Source organism: Nestor notabilis, unplaced genomic scaffold, assembly GCF_000696875.1.
Source record: "Nestor notabilis isolate BGI_N333 unplaced genomic scaffold, ASM69687v1 scaffold5523, whole genome shotgun sequence".
Lineage (NCBI taxonomy): Eukaryota > Metazoa > Chordata > Aves > Psittaciformes > Psittacidae > Nestor > Nestor notabilis.
In genome coordinates, this window is record NW_009920462.1 from 26,366 (window position 1) to 43,049 (window position 16,684).

Sequence of the window (16,684 nt, forward strand, 5' to 3'; positions counted from 1 at the left end):
AGGAATGCCAACATGCCTTTTCCACCTCCCACAGGGGTGTAAAAGGAGGACATGGATGACAAGATAACATTTCCATTATGTGAGTTATGGACACAAATGATACCAAATCTCAACAGCAGAATAAAAGATTAGTGTGAAAGAAGACCTGGGAGAAAGTGAGAAAAGGAAACCAGAGTCAAACTGCAAGGTTTCAAGAAAGACAGCTTTAATAACTGGCAAAAGCATAATAAGCTGTGATGACTTTGTTGTTTATAACTCTTATTTGAGTAGTTTTTAAAGATCCATTAAAATACAAAGAAGACAAAGAGCCTTTAACAAGTATATATTGTCTTTCTGTGTTCAGGTCTATCTTACAGCAGCTGTTTTTGAGCTTGACTTTTCCACGTTTCCTTGAAGCAGGTAAGTCAAGAGAATGTTAAAGAGTCAACTTTGAGTGAAGTAGAAGGTAAGAATCTAGGCTGGGGGCCATACTTGGATCTCCCCATTGCATCTGTGACTTAAAAATGTCGTTTTATATTTATTTATTTTTGTCTTTCTGTCAGCTGATATGGAAGATGATGATTTTGGTGCCGCCCTGCCTAAAACAAGCTGTATCACTGAGCAAACTCAGTATTTCTTTGAAAATGATGATAAATCCTTTGGTGGGATTGTAGACTGTATAAACTGCTCCAGGTAAAATTGCTTCAGCATGAGTAATAACTTCTGGGTATTCGTTTATTTTCCAAAAGATAATGACAGTATTATAGGAACAAAAAATTTTTGATTAGTTACACCAGACTTACATAAGAGAGAGGGGTATATGGGAAGTAAAATGATACATTGCATTTCTTTGTATTTATTTATAACAAATTTTAATTGTAATAATTAAAGAATTTTAGTCAGATTTTTGTTTTATAGTCTGTATAAGCTCCATGAAAATTGTATTTCTATCCCTGTTACAGTTTGGGTTTTTTAAATTTATTATGTCAACTTGAAGGCATTCCACAATATTCAGAAGGAGATGATTTTCTTTAATCTGGTTATGTACTGGAATTTTTGATGGTCAAGAAGATTATGCAATTTATCTTCAAATTTACTTTCTAGTCACTAGTGCTCGTGTTTTAAGAGCTGTGGATCTTATTAAGCAAACCATGCTGTTTTGGTTTGTGATTAAAAGAATTACTTTTCAGGCTCCATGTGCCTAATCAAAATGATGTTTAATGTAATGGTAAGAAAACTGGATACTTCAGAAACATAGCAATTTGGACCTAGTTCTGTGTTTACTGCAAAATCCTGCTGGGTTGAAAGTTTGCATTTCTGAAAATGTCTTAGAAATTAAAATTAAGTTAGGGAATACAGACAAAACGTGAGGACATTTTTTTCCCACTTCCATACTTCCTTCTCCTTGTTGCTAGTATTTGTTTGTGCAGTACCTGGTTTGCAGAGAACTCAAGCTGGGGTTTTGGTTTTGTTTTCTGTAAGGTTTTTGATTTGGTTTTGGTTTTGGTTTGGGGGTTGTTTTTTTGTTTGTTTGTGGGTTGTTTTTGTTGCTTTGTTTTGTTTTCTTTAATCTGGAGTGTTTTCAGAAGAGTTCTCCAGTTTACTGAGAGGCTGCAGAAACCATTTTACTAATATTGCAAAAATAATGCCACAGTGTGGGAATGAATATGAAAGGACAATTTAAGCTGGTTAGAACAACCAGATACATAAGCACTACATAAGTTATTCAATTAACAGTTATTTTGTCCTCTTATTGTACCAAAACAGTGGTACAATCTCATCATCTGTGAAGTTTCAGAAATAGTCCAATCAATTCACACCTAAGTAATAAAACTCTGCTTATATAGAGTGGTAACCACCTATATTAAAAGACTTGTTTGTTGATTTATGTGTATATTTGTTGGCTTATATGTATTAAAATGTATTTGAATCCTCTAAAAGTAATTAACCTGATAGATTGTCCTGAATTTACCTCTTTTTGACAGCTAGAACATATTTTATTAATGACTAAGTATTAAGATTTATTTCTTTAGGATTTTTCTGAAGGTCTGTCTGACTTTCCAGGAAATTTAGATTTTCTTTGTTTGTTGTGGATGGGGGGTTTCTCAGTGTTGTTAGGGGAAGAATTGATGCTGGACTGATTTTATTTCTCAGTGCAACTACTGTTGTAGCAGTAGAGAGCTACCTATTAACTCAATTAAATTCACTTTATGCTCTTTTCCATTTTTTCCACTAATAAGTCTAGTTGAAAGGGGGACCATGGAAATGTCAAGAAGATTACATAATTTGTTATAAACGTTGCTTGCTGTTCATTAATGAAAAAGACAAACAGTAGCAGGCAGACTGAATCTGTGAAGTTGAATTACTTCTATTCCAATACTGCATGTTCTTCTCAAATACGTATTTCCTTGCTTCATTTAAACACAGGTTTTTGTTGGCTTTTTTTCCAGACTTTATCATGCAGAGAAGATTTCAAACACCAATCTAGTATTCATTATTAGTGACAGCCAACTGCTGTGCCGCTCCTGTGACCCAAAGCCACTGATGCAAGCAGAGAAGCCGGGTATCCTTTAAGATCATATTATTTAGTAGTGTGGATTGATTTTTGGCAATGATATGCTGGAATATATTTTGGAAAAGAAAAAGGCCCTTTCATATACGTGTTAGTAGCATGGTTGCCATTGAAGTACTTGAAGGAGCAGATATTTGTGGATGATACCACAAATGGTCTGCAGCAGCAGGCACGGAGGTAGAGACCAAAGCTGTTACTCATGAGGACCTAAACAGAAATGGGCTCTCAGGAAGTTATTGAAGTTTCCAAAAGGCAGATGCAAAGTCTTGGATCCAGGACAGAATAATGACATGCAGCTGGACAGGCTGTGGGCAGAGTGACTAGAAACAGGTTTGCAGAAAAAGATTTGAGTATCATGATGGACAAGGAGCTTAACATCAGTGGGTACTGTGCTTTGCAGTAGAGGACTATTTACATCCTGAGCTATGTTAGCAAGAGTGTAGTCAGCCGGCTGGGAGAATTGATCCATGCCATCTCTTCAGCACTAATGAGACCACTTCTGGAATGCTATGTACAGTTTGGGGCTCCCCAGTACCACAGTGCCATGCTGGAGGTAGTCCAGTGAAGGGCCACCAAAGTGGTTGGCATCTGGAGCACAGGACAGGCAAGGAAGCCTGTTTGGGTTTGTTCAGGCTTTAGAAAAGACAAGGGTATGTCATGTTTGTCTCAAGAAATAACAAAAAAGGGCAACATCAAGATAAGAGCATTTGGTCATGAAAAGTTGGGATGGTGCCCTGGTGCTTGGAACACTGAGGTGAAGCGATGGAGGCATTTTAGTATGTGCTCAGTGCCAATGAGAACTTTTTATATCTTGTGGGAACTGCTTTAACCATCAAAGGCTAAAGTTTATCCAACTGCTAGCATAGAATTTCTTCAGAGCTGGCTGGACACATAGGTGGCTTGCGTGCTAAGCAGAGTCCTTGCAACTCATGCATTAAAATTAAAAGCATGTGAAAGGTGGTTCTAATTTACAACTACCTTCATGCCAATCTCTATGCCTTTAGCCTGTTAACTCCTGTAGATACCTGTAGGTGATGCTGATGGTAATATATAAAACCAGCATACACATATCCTAGGCCAGGATAAATTCATGTCAATTTTTCTCTGCCTAAGGATAACATGCCAGAGTTGGTAAATCAAATTATAATTTGGATGAGTATGAGCAGAATATGGAATACAATTAGTAATACCTTTGTCCATGTCAGGAAGTTAATTGAGATAGCCTCTCCCATTTTTGAAAGAAAAGCAGATGGTGGTAGAGATGACTGTGTTTCTTTGGCACAAGCAATACATTCGTTGCCACATGAATAAAACTGGAATTCCATCTACGCTTGGGTTGAAAAGGAAGTTACATTGGAGTGGAAGAAATACCCATGTCATCACAGAACTATGTAAACATATCCCAATGTTCTAATTGGCTCTAGTCCATGACAGTTTGATTAACTGTTGTGACTGTCTGCATTTATACACAGTGCTCGCTATAGGAAATTGAGCACGTTTGGTGGGAAATGGGTACATGACTTGCCTTTCCCTGTAGGCCTCAACCCTTCTAGAAAGCAGTAAACGACTCAGCAGCTGGGTGGGCTTATATTGACTAAATGCACTATTTCATCTTTGTTCCCACTATGCAGTACCGATCTATTCTCTCTTTTCTATAACTAAGGTACATTATGAAATGCAGATGTAGCATAACATCACACAAGCAGACAGAATGACCTTTGGGTGCTATTCAGATGGTTATTATTAGACTCTGCTTCCTTCTGGCTGATGCAGCTTTCCTCATGCACATCGCTTTTAGAGTATTTCTGGGGTTTGACTTCCCTTTTGGCTGGGCCCTGGCAGAGGAAAGAGGAGGTGAATCTGGTAACACTGGGACAAAGACAGATGCAGATCTATACAACTAAATTCCCTGTCTTCTTGCCTTTTCTTCCGTTGGGCATCTCCACTCATTGCAAGGAAGCTGCTGTAATATTCCACAGTAGTGTATGGGTAGGATTGCTTCAAGTGCAAGTGAGAGCTACTAAGATAAGTAGAGTTTTGGTGCTCAATTTTTTTAAAACACTCTAGCTTAGCTTTAATGTGTGTACTGTCAACAGTGGAATAAAAAAAAAAACCTTAACTTAATGAAATGTAATATAAGCAGGTTTCAAACAGAAAGCAATTTTGCAGCATACCGTATCTGTGACTTTCAAGTTTGATGCAATAACTTGTGTCCCTTGTTAGCCTGTGGCAAATGTGAAGTGTAGTATTTACACTTAAGTATCAGCAATTACAGATTTCAGAGACATAAGCTAAAGCATTAACTCATATTTACGGTTAGCTAATTAATAGCATGTCACTGGTCCCATTTCTATCCTGCTGTTCTGCTATTAGTTTGGACAGCATTTTCTTTGTCTCCTTCATCACTGAAATATGAATGAGATCTGATTAGGTTTTCTGTTATTTACTCCCAATGCCAACATCAGGATGATCTTGTCTGTGATATTTGGGGTAATAGAGATGTACACATAATGAAACCAGTAGTTTTTATAGGCCTTCATTGTAATTTTCAATCTGTATATAACATGCTTCCAAACAGGCTTCCTCATGTATCTGCATTTTAGCACAATAACTCTGTGGTGACATATGCTATAACCAATCATTGCTATTGAAAGTTTATTAACTTTATCAAATATTTTAAGTATTATTTATGCAATGTCAATGAAAGCAATACAGAAAATCTTTTAATAAAACTCATGGTTTATTTTTATTTTGTGTATGATTCTGGAAGTATTGGTTCTAAGAAGTCATGCAGGATGTTTATTTCTTTGACTAAAGCAGTGTATTTTATTTATCTGAATGGTTAGTTTGGTTTTCTTTAATTTAAACAAGGAACTGTGACTACTGATGTTTATTTCAGTACTATCTGAATTAGCAGAAATCTTCTCCCACAAAGATAAAAACAGATTGTTAATCTTACTAATGTACGATGCACAAAAACCAGTCATGCTCCTTAACCAGAGAAACAGATGAAGGGCCAAATCCTTGTGAAATGGTCAAACAACCTAGATACAGAAAAGGTCCTGATGTCTGTTTCGATGAAGCCAAACAGGTAAAACTGAACTTGTAAGACTTTAGGACTACCTTCAAAAACACTTGTAGAACTGTTCTAGAAGAGCAGTGAAAACTATGTTTAAATGTACCTTGATGTCTGGTAACTTATCTATCACTAAACATACTGTTCACTCTAGACCATAGCCACTCTACTTCAAGTATCCCATGATTAACATAAAATTAACAGCTGCTTTCTTATCTGCCTTTCCTATAACCATTGAACTTTCACACATGATTCCCACTAAAAAAAAAACCAACACATCAGCATAAAACTGATGGTCTCTGTGCAGTGTTGTCAAAATCAGTTCTTCTGTGGCTTTCACAAGTAGATAATAATCCTAGCTTAGAAGTAATATTTTATATTAGTATTTCCAAATATTATTTAAGGTGGTGTTAAATGTTTTAAAACATCTGGTTTAGGATATTGCTCTTCTTAAAAATTCTTCAGATATGTATTGACCTTGAGTTGTATTCTTAGCAGGTATTAAAGAGCATTGCTTTACTGAAGTCAGCAAAACTATGCTGTTTAATACTCCCAGTATTGTATGCAACACAGTTTTGAAGGCGAGAGATGATAACTGTGCCACATGTATAGATTATTTTGAATATACTCTGTCTTACCTTTCAACATACTGTATGAAAGTATGTTGAATTCAAAATGTTTAGTATAGATTTCAAGCTAGAAAGTACTGAACATGTAAATAACTGCCATTATATAAAATAAATGTTTTTAAAATGCATTTATAATGCCTCATCCCATTTGTGCAAAGGAAAGATTATCCAAAGCTACTGCACTTTGTTGGCTATAACTGCTGTATACCAAGGTTTTTTCCGGTATATTCTCTGCTTTTCTTTGATGAGGCACATTTGCTGAGATGTCAGTAGTGTTAAAAAAGTCCAGACAGTTGGTATTTGATGCATTTTTTCTAGTAACTATATTTTGTTTTAAAAAGGAAGTCTTCTTACTGGCCAACAAAGTTTAAACAGAATTGAAAAACCATCCAAAAGCTATTTGACCACTGTAAATGTTATCCAAACCTTCCTGATACAATTGTGTGTGAAAGTACAACTCTTGCTCACTAGCTTGATGTGCTAATCAGTGTGTAAGTCATGTGTTCCATTAGAGTGGATTGTTTTGGTTAAGTTTATTTGCAAAATTTGCTGTCAATCTCTTGCTCTTGGGTGGATGCTTTCACATTAACTCTGCTAACTGCAGCAATCTGCATGATATCTCATCTTGTGTGTCTTTTTTTCTGTGTTTTCTTTCCTTTCCTCTACTTGCTACTTTGCCCGTTATTAATAGGATCAGCCTATATGCACAACGAGTCGTGCCTCTGCCATGACGTCCGCTCCTATCTTCATTTTTCTGCAAGTTTTCATGTGGTGTGGATGGTCAGTTCCTTTCTCTAATTTTTTGTTTTGTTCTTGGCTTAAAAAATTAGCAGACTCTTTTACTTACTAAACATACAAAAGAAAACGGAATGAAGCGAGTCCCAAAAGCAGCAATCTGGAGCAAATTACTATTGCTATGCTAAGGGAAATGAAATATGAAAAAACCCTATGATCTGGAGCCTTGTAAATCACAATTACAGAACACAAGGGCCTCTCCCATAGCAAATACAAAGACATGGGAACCTGTTTGGTCAACCCTGAGATAGCACATGTACCAATTGAGTCAGTTTTATTCCCTTCAGAATGTTTTTCCCTTGTCCCTCTTAAAATGAACAGAAGAAGAAAGTTTTCTACACAAAGGTACGAAGTGATGAGGGGATTTTATAATACCTGTAAAAATAAAGCTGTGTGTTGGGATAGGAAGGATGAGTGAGTGTTGCTATTGAGTAAGGAGTTTTCACTGCATTCACATTAACGCAGATGTTAATGATGGAAGGTAACAGTGCATATCAACTTGCTTAAACTATGAATTCATAAAGTTATATTTTTACTTTTTATTGTTTTGCAACCTGAACATATTCATTGCCTAATTGCAGCAGTTTTTTTCTTCTAATGAAATACACAGATACCTGACATCCGGGTTACTGACCTATTGCAGACTCCAGAGCTCATAACGAAAGCCGTGGCATTTTAGACTGTGCTACATTTAATGGCTTGAGTGTGCATTGCTGTGCTAGTGACAAGTATGCAGCGAACTGCTGATGTAAAGGAAACAAAATTTGTGACCTTTTACATTTAGGGGTTTCTGGTCAATATTATTACTCAGAAAACCACTAGAGGGAGATACTAACATATCTATCAAAGTGAAGCAACTGATAGGCAGAAATAGAAACTTAAGAGGTCATTTGTCAGTGTAGTAGAATAGTAAAATATTGAAAATAATAACAATTTAGAACACTCATTTTCTCAATAATTTATATTCTCTTTATACTTGGGGGAAGGTTCAATTAATAGCACTCAAACATCAGTGAAAAAAAGCTTCAAGTTCTGTTTAACAGCTGTAATTTTGGAGTTTAACAGAGTAATTTTGGAGTTTCCTAGCCTGTATTTAAATGATGTAATTTCTAGCAATCCTAGGAACTTGCACAACTATGGCTAAAGGTTTAAGAAAGGGTCAAAGTCCCTTCCCCCAAGCCAGTGGTATTTCACATTAAAATCTAGAAGATTAACATCTCATGTTCTTACTCATGCACTTTGCTGTGCAAGTAACCTTGTTTTAATTAAAAGGCTACTGTCCAATGTACATAAAGCAGCAGAGACTCACCTTGAGCTGAATTCTTTATGTTCAAAATGGTATTTCTTCTCAACCAAAATACTGGGAAACATATAAAATCTGATTTTAGGTGATAGATATTTGGCAGCAGAATGTTATAAAGGTAGTTCTGTTCATCCATCCTGTTTTTAATAACTTTGTGATTTTGGAAGTGGATTCTCACTGAACATTAATCTGTGTAGTTTTATTAAAGTCACTGAAGCCAACACAGATACAAACCATCTGATCAGGTTCAATAATGGCAGCTGGTTTGGGGTTTTTTTCATCAAGGGTAACAAAATAGTCTTCACCGTCACCTTGAATAGCTTGTTCTTACTTTGTACATGCAAACTCTTTGTTGGCCATGCCTGAGAATAAGGAGAACTCTACAAGTCTTTAACCCCTTCTGGGAATGTCTTATTGCCATCATCTCCCATGGACATCAGATGGAGATTTGAGGATGATTAGCAGACCAGACAACTGTGTACATCTTGATGGGATTGGCTGTATCCCTGATCTGTGTGGCTAGCTGTACAGCTTTGGCAGCTTTGTGTGGTATTCCAGCCAAAGGAGGGTAACACAAATTTGTGAAAGACCATGCACTGGAACTTGAAATGACTCTTGAGTAAAAGCAAAGGTCTTCTCCATGCAATATGAAGTATTTAAAATATATGCCTATAAAAGTTATAACTTTGAAGTAACCAGTTATGTCAAAGGCCAGATCAGAAGCTTTTTGGCAGATACTGTTGCTTTATCCTTTGATTAAGGTTTCGAGACAAAGTTTCAGTACATTAAATAGTTACAGTGTGCTTCTAAAGGAGTAACAAGTATTTTTATAGACTTAGACATATGTGTATACATATATATATGTACTTATAGTTGCATGTGTGTCTAAAATTTTGGACTGGCACTGCTTTCAAGGTAACGTTGATATTTATCAATGAATATGTAGGTTTGATACTTAACAGTGAATATATGGTTTTACAAAAGCATTCATTTCCATTCTGCAAGAGTTGAATAGTTTTCAGTTTAATGTTGTAAAATCACCTTCTCTAGAGTTATCATAGTAATGCATGACATGAAGGAGGTGACATTTGGATTTGATGCTTCTCTACCTCAAGCATGCAAGGAAACTTGACACGTGAATTATTAATGCAAGAAATTTCGGATACACTTCTGATGAAACGAAACTATCTCTTCAAAGAGAAATAATATACTGAATATTATTTTGAAGACAGGAAGGAAAGGACATCCCCAACCGATCTGTTGGTTATACAGGTTTTCTGTGTGATTAATGTATCAGTGAGTAATGCAATGGGCTGGACAATTTCAATGAAACTCCTTAAAAATAGTTCAGTGTCTAATTGCACTGGATGAGGTAAAGATAAGATAAAGATAAACTAAAAACTGATGCTGTGTAATTTGTTAAAAGAAATTTTATGAGAAACATCAATAATAGTGATTACAGGAAACAGAAGTTTTCTTAAAGCTCAGGTATAGGGAAAGTGTTTTCAAAAATGACGTTTTGAAGACCATTCCAAAATGATATTTTGCTCGATCTGGTTCCAGGTTAAAGATGGGATCTCATTTCTTGTAATTTTCACAACAGTTAAAGCACACAAGAAAATGACAATGTGCAATGCTGGGGAGGAAAAAGTAGTTTAGCTAGGATTTACTGTACCTTCTTTGTCACTACTATTTTTGTCTTGGCTTAGGATACAAAGGAATAACTGGTTCCAGAGAGAATATTTAGAAATTGTTCTTGGCAGAACTGCTGGTTTACCACACTAAATTGGTAAAACCTCAGAAATTCAATGACTTTGATCAAAATTAGGTTAAAATCTCACCAACCTTGAAATATGTGTATAAACCTTGTATACTTTTGTCTAGTACAGTTTAACTCTGACATTCATAAGAAGATGCCTCTCCTGCCTGAGGCTTTCAAGACATTCTCCAGTGTTGTGATATTGTGAATCCTTTAAAAACTGTTCTGTGTAGTCTCAGGGAGAGAACAAAGATATTAAGATAATTTATTTTCAGTCCAATATGAATATTCCATAGTATAACTGTTGAATGTAAAAGCAGTGCCCATATATAGTGTCATATGGTTAAAAAAAAAAAAACAACAAACAAAAAACAAACCAAAAAACTTCTCAAAAAGTGAACAGAAATGAGCAGCAGAATGGATTTATTTTTTTTAAGTATATATAGTGGTAGGATTAATCAACATATTTTTCCCAGTATTTGGTATAATGCAGAGTGACATGAAAGCTGAGTACTGTATAATTATATATGTGGAGGTCCATCTACTCTGTATTCATACTGGGTGCTGTTTTCACTATAATGATATTTTTCCCTTCATATTATGAACAATTTTGTTTAAGACCTTCAATTTACTTCTTTCATACTCTCCAGGCATCTCCCCTCTTTTGGAAAATTTTAAACCTTGTGCTTTTCTCTAGACTATTTCTTCAAAGATGACTCTTCTAAGTAATTTTAATGATAAGAATCATCAAAACCAAGAGGTAACATGGAGTACTGTTCGTTGAATACATGTTAGAACAAACCATTACTGATAATTCTGTTTCTGATGGTAGTCACTGTGAGGAAGAAAAAACAGCATTATTTTAGTTGCTTTGAATAGAACTAAACTACAGGACAAGACACAATGCAGATGCAAAAAAGTGACAGAGCCAAACTAAATAAACCAGAAAGTTCAGTGCATCTTCAAATGTTAGCATCCTACTCCAAATCTAGTGCAGCAGAGTTCATGTATGACTTACTTTTGACCGTAAAACTTAGGAATTTTGAACTTGCAGAGTGCAATCAACTAAAATAAAATAGAAGCCTAAGCCAAAATTACAGAACTAAGTTACAAAGCTAATAGATCACAGAGACTATGTCTGGAAACGGCTACTATTCTTAAAGAATGGCAGCTAAAGTGAACTGTTTGCTTTAGGACAAAATGAAATTATTATCTTTTTCTGCTTTTTTTTTTTCCTGCTGTAATTTCTGATGACTTACTGAATCTACTTTGACTGCTTTATCTGATTTGCCATATATTTATTCCAAACTGATTCTGATTCCTATCACTTCTTTGCTTTAAAAAGAATGCATTGTGTGTAGTGGGAATCTCATTAAAGTCTTTGCCCCTTAAAACTGACACAAGGAACTCATCGAAGTCCTTTGCTATGCCCTGTAATCCCCAAGTTCCCTCTTTACACCTCTGTTATCAAGCAGTTGCCCTAACTCTGTATTTGGCTTCATGCTTTTGATTTATTTCAAACTTTCTATTTTTATTCTAAGCATTTTTTGCAGGGAGGTCATAAAAAAAATCTTTATCAGCCCTCTTAATTTCCTGGTTTTATCTAATCTGCCATTTTCATGTGCTTTCCCGTTCTTATCCATTTGAGTAAACTGGATTTCTTAAATACTGACCTTTTCGCTATGACAGTGTACTTAATTTCCCTACTGATTCATGCAGGGGTGCTTCTTTGGGTGGCTGGGTTTGGTTTATTTTTGGGAGGTAATTTGTTTGGGGGTTGGATTCGGGGGGGAGGAGGATGTTGAGGATTGGGTGGTTAATTGTTCTAATGTTGTCATTCATTTTACCTGGATATTTAAATCAATATTTCTAAATATTCTTATTTTTGAGATGATGCTTCTACTCTTTTTTTTCCTTTGTGTTTTTTGTTTCTTTGTTTTTTTCTGTTTCCTTAGGTTGGCTTGTTGGTTTGGTTTTTTTTTTTTGTTTTTTTTTTTTGTGGTGGTGGAGGCAGTAGTTAACTGCTTTTGGTAATTTTCACATAGTTCCCTTTCTTGAAATTGGTATCTTTTGGTTTGGATTTGTTTGGTCTGATCTCTTACACAAGCTAAATGCTATTGCACTGTGGTCTACTGGAGCTACACTAGAGCTACACAGAGCACCTCTCTACTAATGATTTCGAAGAGGGCCCCATGCACCAGTAAAGATTCAAATACTGTTTATTCCAAAAGACAGTCATTTATCATATCCAAAAATGTGATGTCTGCATCTCTTTTTGATAAAGTATTGATTCAGTTTATACATAGCTTTTCTAATCTCACATAACATTTCATGAATGATATTGTCACTTTGACAGGGTACTCAGTAGTGCAATTCTAGTATTACATTTTTATTATTAGACTCTGATATTTCTTACCCTTACAGAGATTCCATGACATTTTCATTTTCCTGTAATACTTTTATGCTGTTACACTTTGTATTACCCTTTAATACTTTACATACTTCTGCTCTATGTCATATGCTGCCAGTCTTACAAAGTTGGTAGCCTGACAATGCTCTGTCCTACTGATTATTTTCCTTCCACCAGCTTTCTGATTGGGATAGTTCATTGATGGCTTGCCTTCACTCCCACATTTTAATTTTGTGTGCCTAGAATTAGTGTAGAAGCACTTGAAAGTTTTGCTTAAGGATGTGCCGATAAATTAAAGGTGTTTTAAGGACCCTTCCGTGTTTATCCTGATTGTACTTTTTATCCCTAACCCACACAACCTTTTCTGAGGCACATTGAGTATTAGTTACATGTGCCTCAGTGACATGTCAGTCTGAACCAGCGGCTATTCATGTCCATTGGCTCTCTTCTGCTTTCTTTTCTAAAGCTTTTTTAATGTCTGTGCAAGCAGATGGGCTCTGTTACTGTTAAGGTGCAGTCTGTCCTTCCCTGCACATGTTCCTCCCATTCAAGAAGTTTCCCCAGTTCCTACAATATGCTAAGTCCCTTCCCACCTACACTGTTGTCTTGTCCTTGAAGGCTTGGGATCCTTTGGAAAATGGAAAGTGTCTGTTTATAGCGTGGGTACAGAATACAGTGAAAACAAGAGGAAGACTAATTATTTTCAGCCTTCAGAGCTACCTGTGCAGGGGATGGCTGGAACATTGTCCTGGTGTTCTAGGCAGCTAAACATAGATTGTATCAGTTCTGAGAAACAAGAAGGTGTGAAGAGTTATTAAGTCCAGAACAGGTATCAAACCTATTTCAGCCAGACTAATGAGTAATTCCATAATGTGAAAGACATTATGAATTATGAATGGAGTGGGACTGACTAACAGCGATTAGTAGTAAAGAGGAATGGGGAAAAGAGGTGTGATTGCTGCATGGTGTGCTGAATAGTTAGGCCCATTGATGCATGACAGAGTGGTGCAGCTCAGAGCACGTCCTCAAGCTGGAGGGTGTCTTCTCCAGAGACTGCATCAAATGTGTACAAAAAGCCAATGGAAAATTTGGTTCTTGTGCTTGAATACAGTATCAGAGACAGAGAAAGTTTTTTCATTATCTTTGATCATATTTCCACCTGCAAAGCATATTCATCTTAGTGTGTGGCCATGTTGATGAAACAGACATGAACATATTCTGGTATTTGTTTTCTAATCTTTAAAAGGTATCTATTCTTCCATCTTTCCTCAAAATAAAGTGATACTCAAAATCTCCAAATTGATGTAATTTTTAAGGAATATAGGTGTGGTTTATTAGGCCCTGGTGGCATATCCTATAGCATTTCTTGTTTGAGTGTGTAAGTATCCCATCTAGTTCATAAGTGACTGCAGTAAGCCTTGTAAGTATTTAATCCTCCCGCGTAGCATTGCCACTCTCTGTATAAAAAACAGGCAAATTTACAGGAATTGCTTTGCCGTTATTTTAGGCAAGATAACATGTATAAGACCAAAAAGGATGCCTCAAGAATAGTTCACAATGTTGAAGGCTAAAGTGTAGATTACTTCTCAGGAAATTTAATTGTAATTAATTTTAAATAATTTCTTCTTTTCTTGTCAACAGGAAGATTCGGCCGACTGCGGTGGTGTCTCTGGTCTGAGTCCATCACTGTGGTCTATGGTAGGAATTCAGTTGGTCCTGCTTTGGCTGTTATCTGGCAGCAGACACTACCAGTTATGACCTTGCTAAACCAAAACCTGCATAACTTAATCAAGACCCGGCCAAAACGATAGCCTCAGTTTCATTTTAAAAGGGTCAGCTATTCAGGCAGCAGCAGAACAGCAGTGCTCGTGTCTGATTATCACTCGGTGCGAGACTCATAAAGGCACCCACGGTGGCTGCATGTTGGAGTGTCAGATCCTTAAACGTGTGTGAATGCTGCATCATCTATACCATCTAAACAGAATTCTGTATGTGCTCCATTGGGGAATCTAAGATTATTTTTTCCTTTTGTTTGTTTGTTGTTGTAATCTTGATGACTTCATGTAAAAGGGCTCCCCTGACAATAGCTTATGTACATGATTTTTATTTCTTTTAAGCTTTGGATATCTTGGAGATTTATATTCTTTTACATGAACAGTTATTTAAAAAAAAAAAGAAAAAGAAAAAAGAAAACCTACTCCCCAGTCTGCACTACTAGCACCATGGTGGCTGCTTTGAGCATCAGTTTTGTCCAAACTAGTTGAATCAAATGAAAATACTGGCTAGTCATCAGAAGTTCAGCATGATTTCAATACTTTATGATGAGTGGTTTATTCTTCTAAATGAATCATGTAGCCACCTAAGATTTGGTAGGCTGAGAAATTGTTTGAAGGAAGGAAGGAAGGAGGGAAACTTCTGTTTTTAAAAATATAAAGGTGCTTGAGAGTTTAACTAAAAAGTGATTCTCATCTTAAACTTGATGTCATCCTCTGTCGGAAAAATGTTAATTTCAATGTAATGTTCACCCTCTTTTCACAATGCAGTTATACATAAAGCTAGTAGAATTCTTCAAAGGCTCAAACAAAAATGCTTGTGAATAAAACCTGTCTTTGTGATATTTGAACGTTGGTTTCCAAGGGTATTCTGCATGATGATGATGCTATGTTATTGTTTTTCAGTTTGTTTTCTTTGATGGTAGAGTATAGTCCACTGAAAAGGTAAACGAGTGATTCTGTTATTGTGTGAGAAACTGAACATTGCAATGTGTTGCAATCAAATCATTATATTATAAAACAGAGCTCTGAATATACTGTGTAATGAAAAAGCTGAGAAGATAGGGTAATTTAGCTATCGTGACAAAAGGGTTGAGTTGGATTTTTTACAGAATAGTGATCTCGCATAAAAATCTGTGTACAGATATTTTAAGTATATAAAAATCAGATTTAACACATTTATTTTTGGAAGTATATGTTCTCTAAGGTTCATATCAGGTTCCCCCTTTGTTTCCTTCATATAAATACACCCATAATATTAAAACTTCTGCTGTTGCTATTTATTATTGAAAATAGCATATTTAATAGCAAAATGTCCTGGTTGCTGAGATTAGAAAAAAAAAAAAAACAAATGGGGAGCCTTGAATCTATATGTATGCACATTGATACTTGATTGTGAATAATAATTTTAGAAGTTGTTTTTATACAACCTCATTGGTGATACAGGTTGGTGCAGTAAATTACAATATTACAGTGTAGCACAGTGTTGATGCAAAATATGATTTGCGCTTTTCCTAGTTTTCAGAACTAAACAGTATTGCAAGACAGCTAAACCAATGAATGTGCAACTCTGCTGGTATTGTACAATTCTGCTAACAACTGCAATATGCAAATATTAACATGGCACAATACACTAGCTCTTTAAAAAAATAAGAAAATGCAAAGCATTGGTATGTATGTGCTGGCAATTGATCGATATAATTTTAATCATGCCAAAAGCTTAAAGAAATAATTGGGCATGCGTTAATATCCTATGAAAACTGAAGAAGCTACAGAAAGCCATGGCATGGCTTAAAGATCAGATGTCTACTGTAGTGGTACCCATGGCTGGTTCATTGTTTTTCTCATGTACTTTGGCTCCAGCTGTGTATTTTCTTATGTTTGGGAATACAGCAAGTGAAAAAAAAAAAACCCTGACCTTTTGTTCACTGAACAGATTTAGCTTTTAAAGAAAAAATATCTCTAGTAAAGTCATGGGGTTAAAAGGACAATTAACTGTGTTGGATGACTTCAGGTTCTCCTCAGGGAAGGTGAGCTAATTTTGATAATATGGATAATAATAATAATAATCTTGGAGCTCTTCATTCCAGTTCTATTATTGAACTTCTCTTCACCCTATCACCGGTCACCATCTCATAAACAGTTAGTTTGAGTCTTTCTAATGCTGAGACTGCATCCTGTATTTTTCCTTAATGTGGTCAATAGAAATTTTATGGGAGGAACAAATTTTGTAGGATTAGGCCAATGCTTACTACACTCATAGCTTTTACTCTAAGATTACTTAAAATACACATTAGTTTGCATTTTGCTCTTAATTTCTCAAGAGATTGTCAGTATGTTGTCCTGTATAGTCTTCACTTAGCTTCCCAAAAGCATGGAAAAGTTATGT

General features: G+C 35.8%; 1 protein-coding gene across 1 annotated transcript in view; it reads left to right on the forward strand.

Annotated features, from left to right (window-relative positions):
* CACNA2D1 (calcium channel, voltage-dependent, alpha 2/delta subunit 1) overlaps window positions 1-14,691 on the forward strand; it is a 39,768-nt gene extending 25,077 nt beyond the window's left edge. Inside the window, exons 17-21 of the mRNA XM_010010677.1 lie at window positions 344-399; window positions 543-672; window positions 2,430-2,542; window positions 5,560-5,642; window positions 14,165-14,691. Of these exons, the coding sequence (XP_010008979.1) occupies window positions 344-399; window positions 543-672; window positions 2,430-2,542; window positions 5,560-5,642; window positions 14,165-14,281 (499 nt within the window). The 3' untranslated portion in view covers window positions 14,282-14,691. The remainder of the gene's footprint in view (window positions 1-343; window positions 400-542; window positions 673-2,429; window positions 2,543-5,559; window positions 5,643-14,164) is intronic.
* The last annotated feature ends 1,993 nt before the right edge of the window (window positions 14,692-16,684 follow it).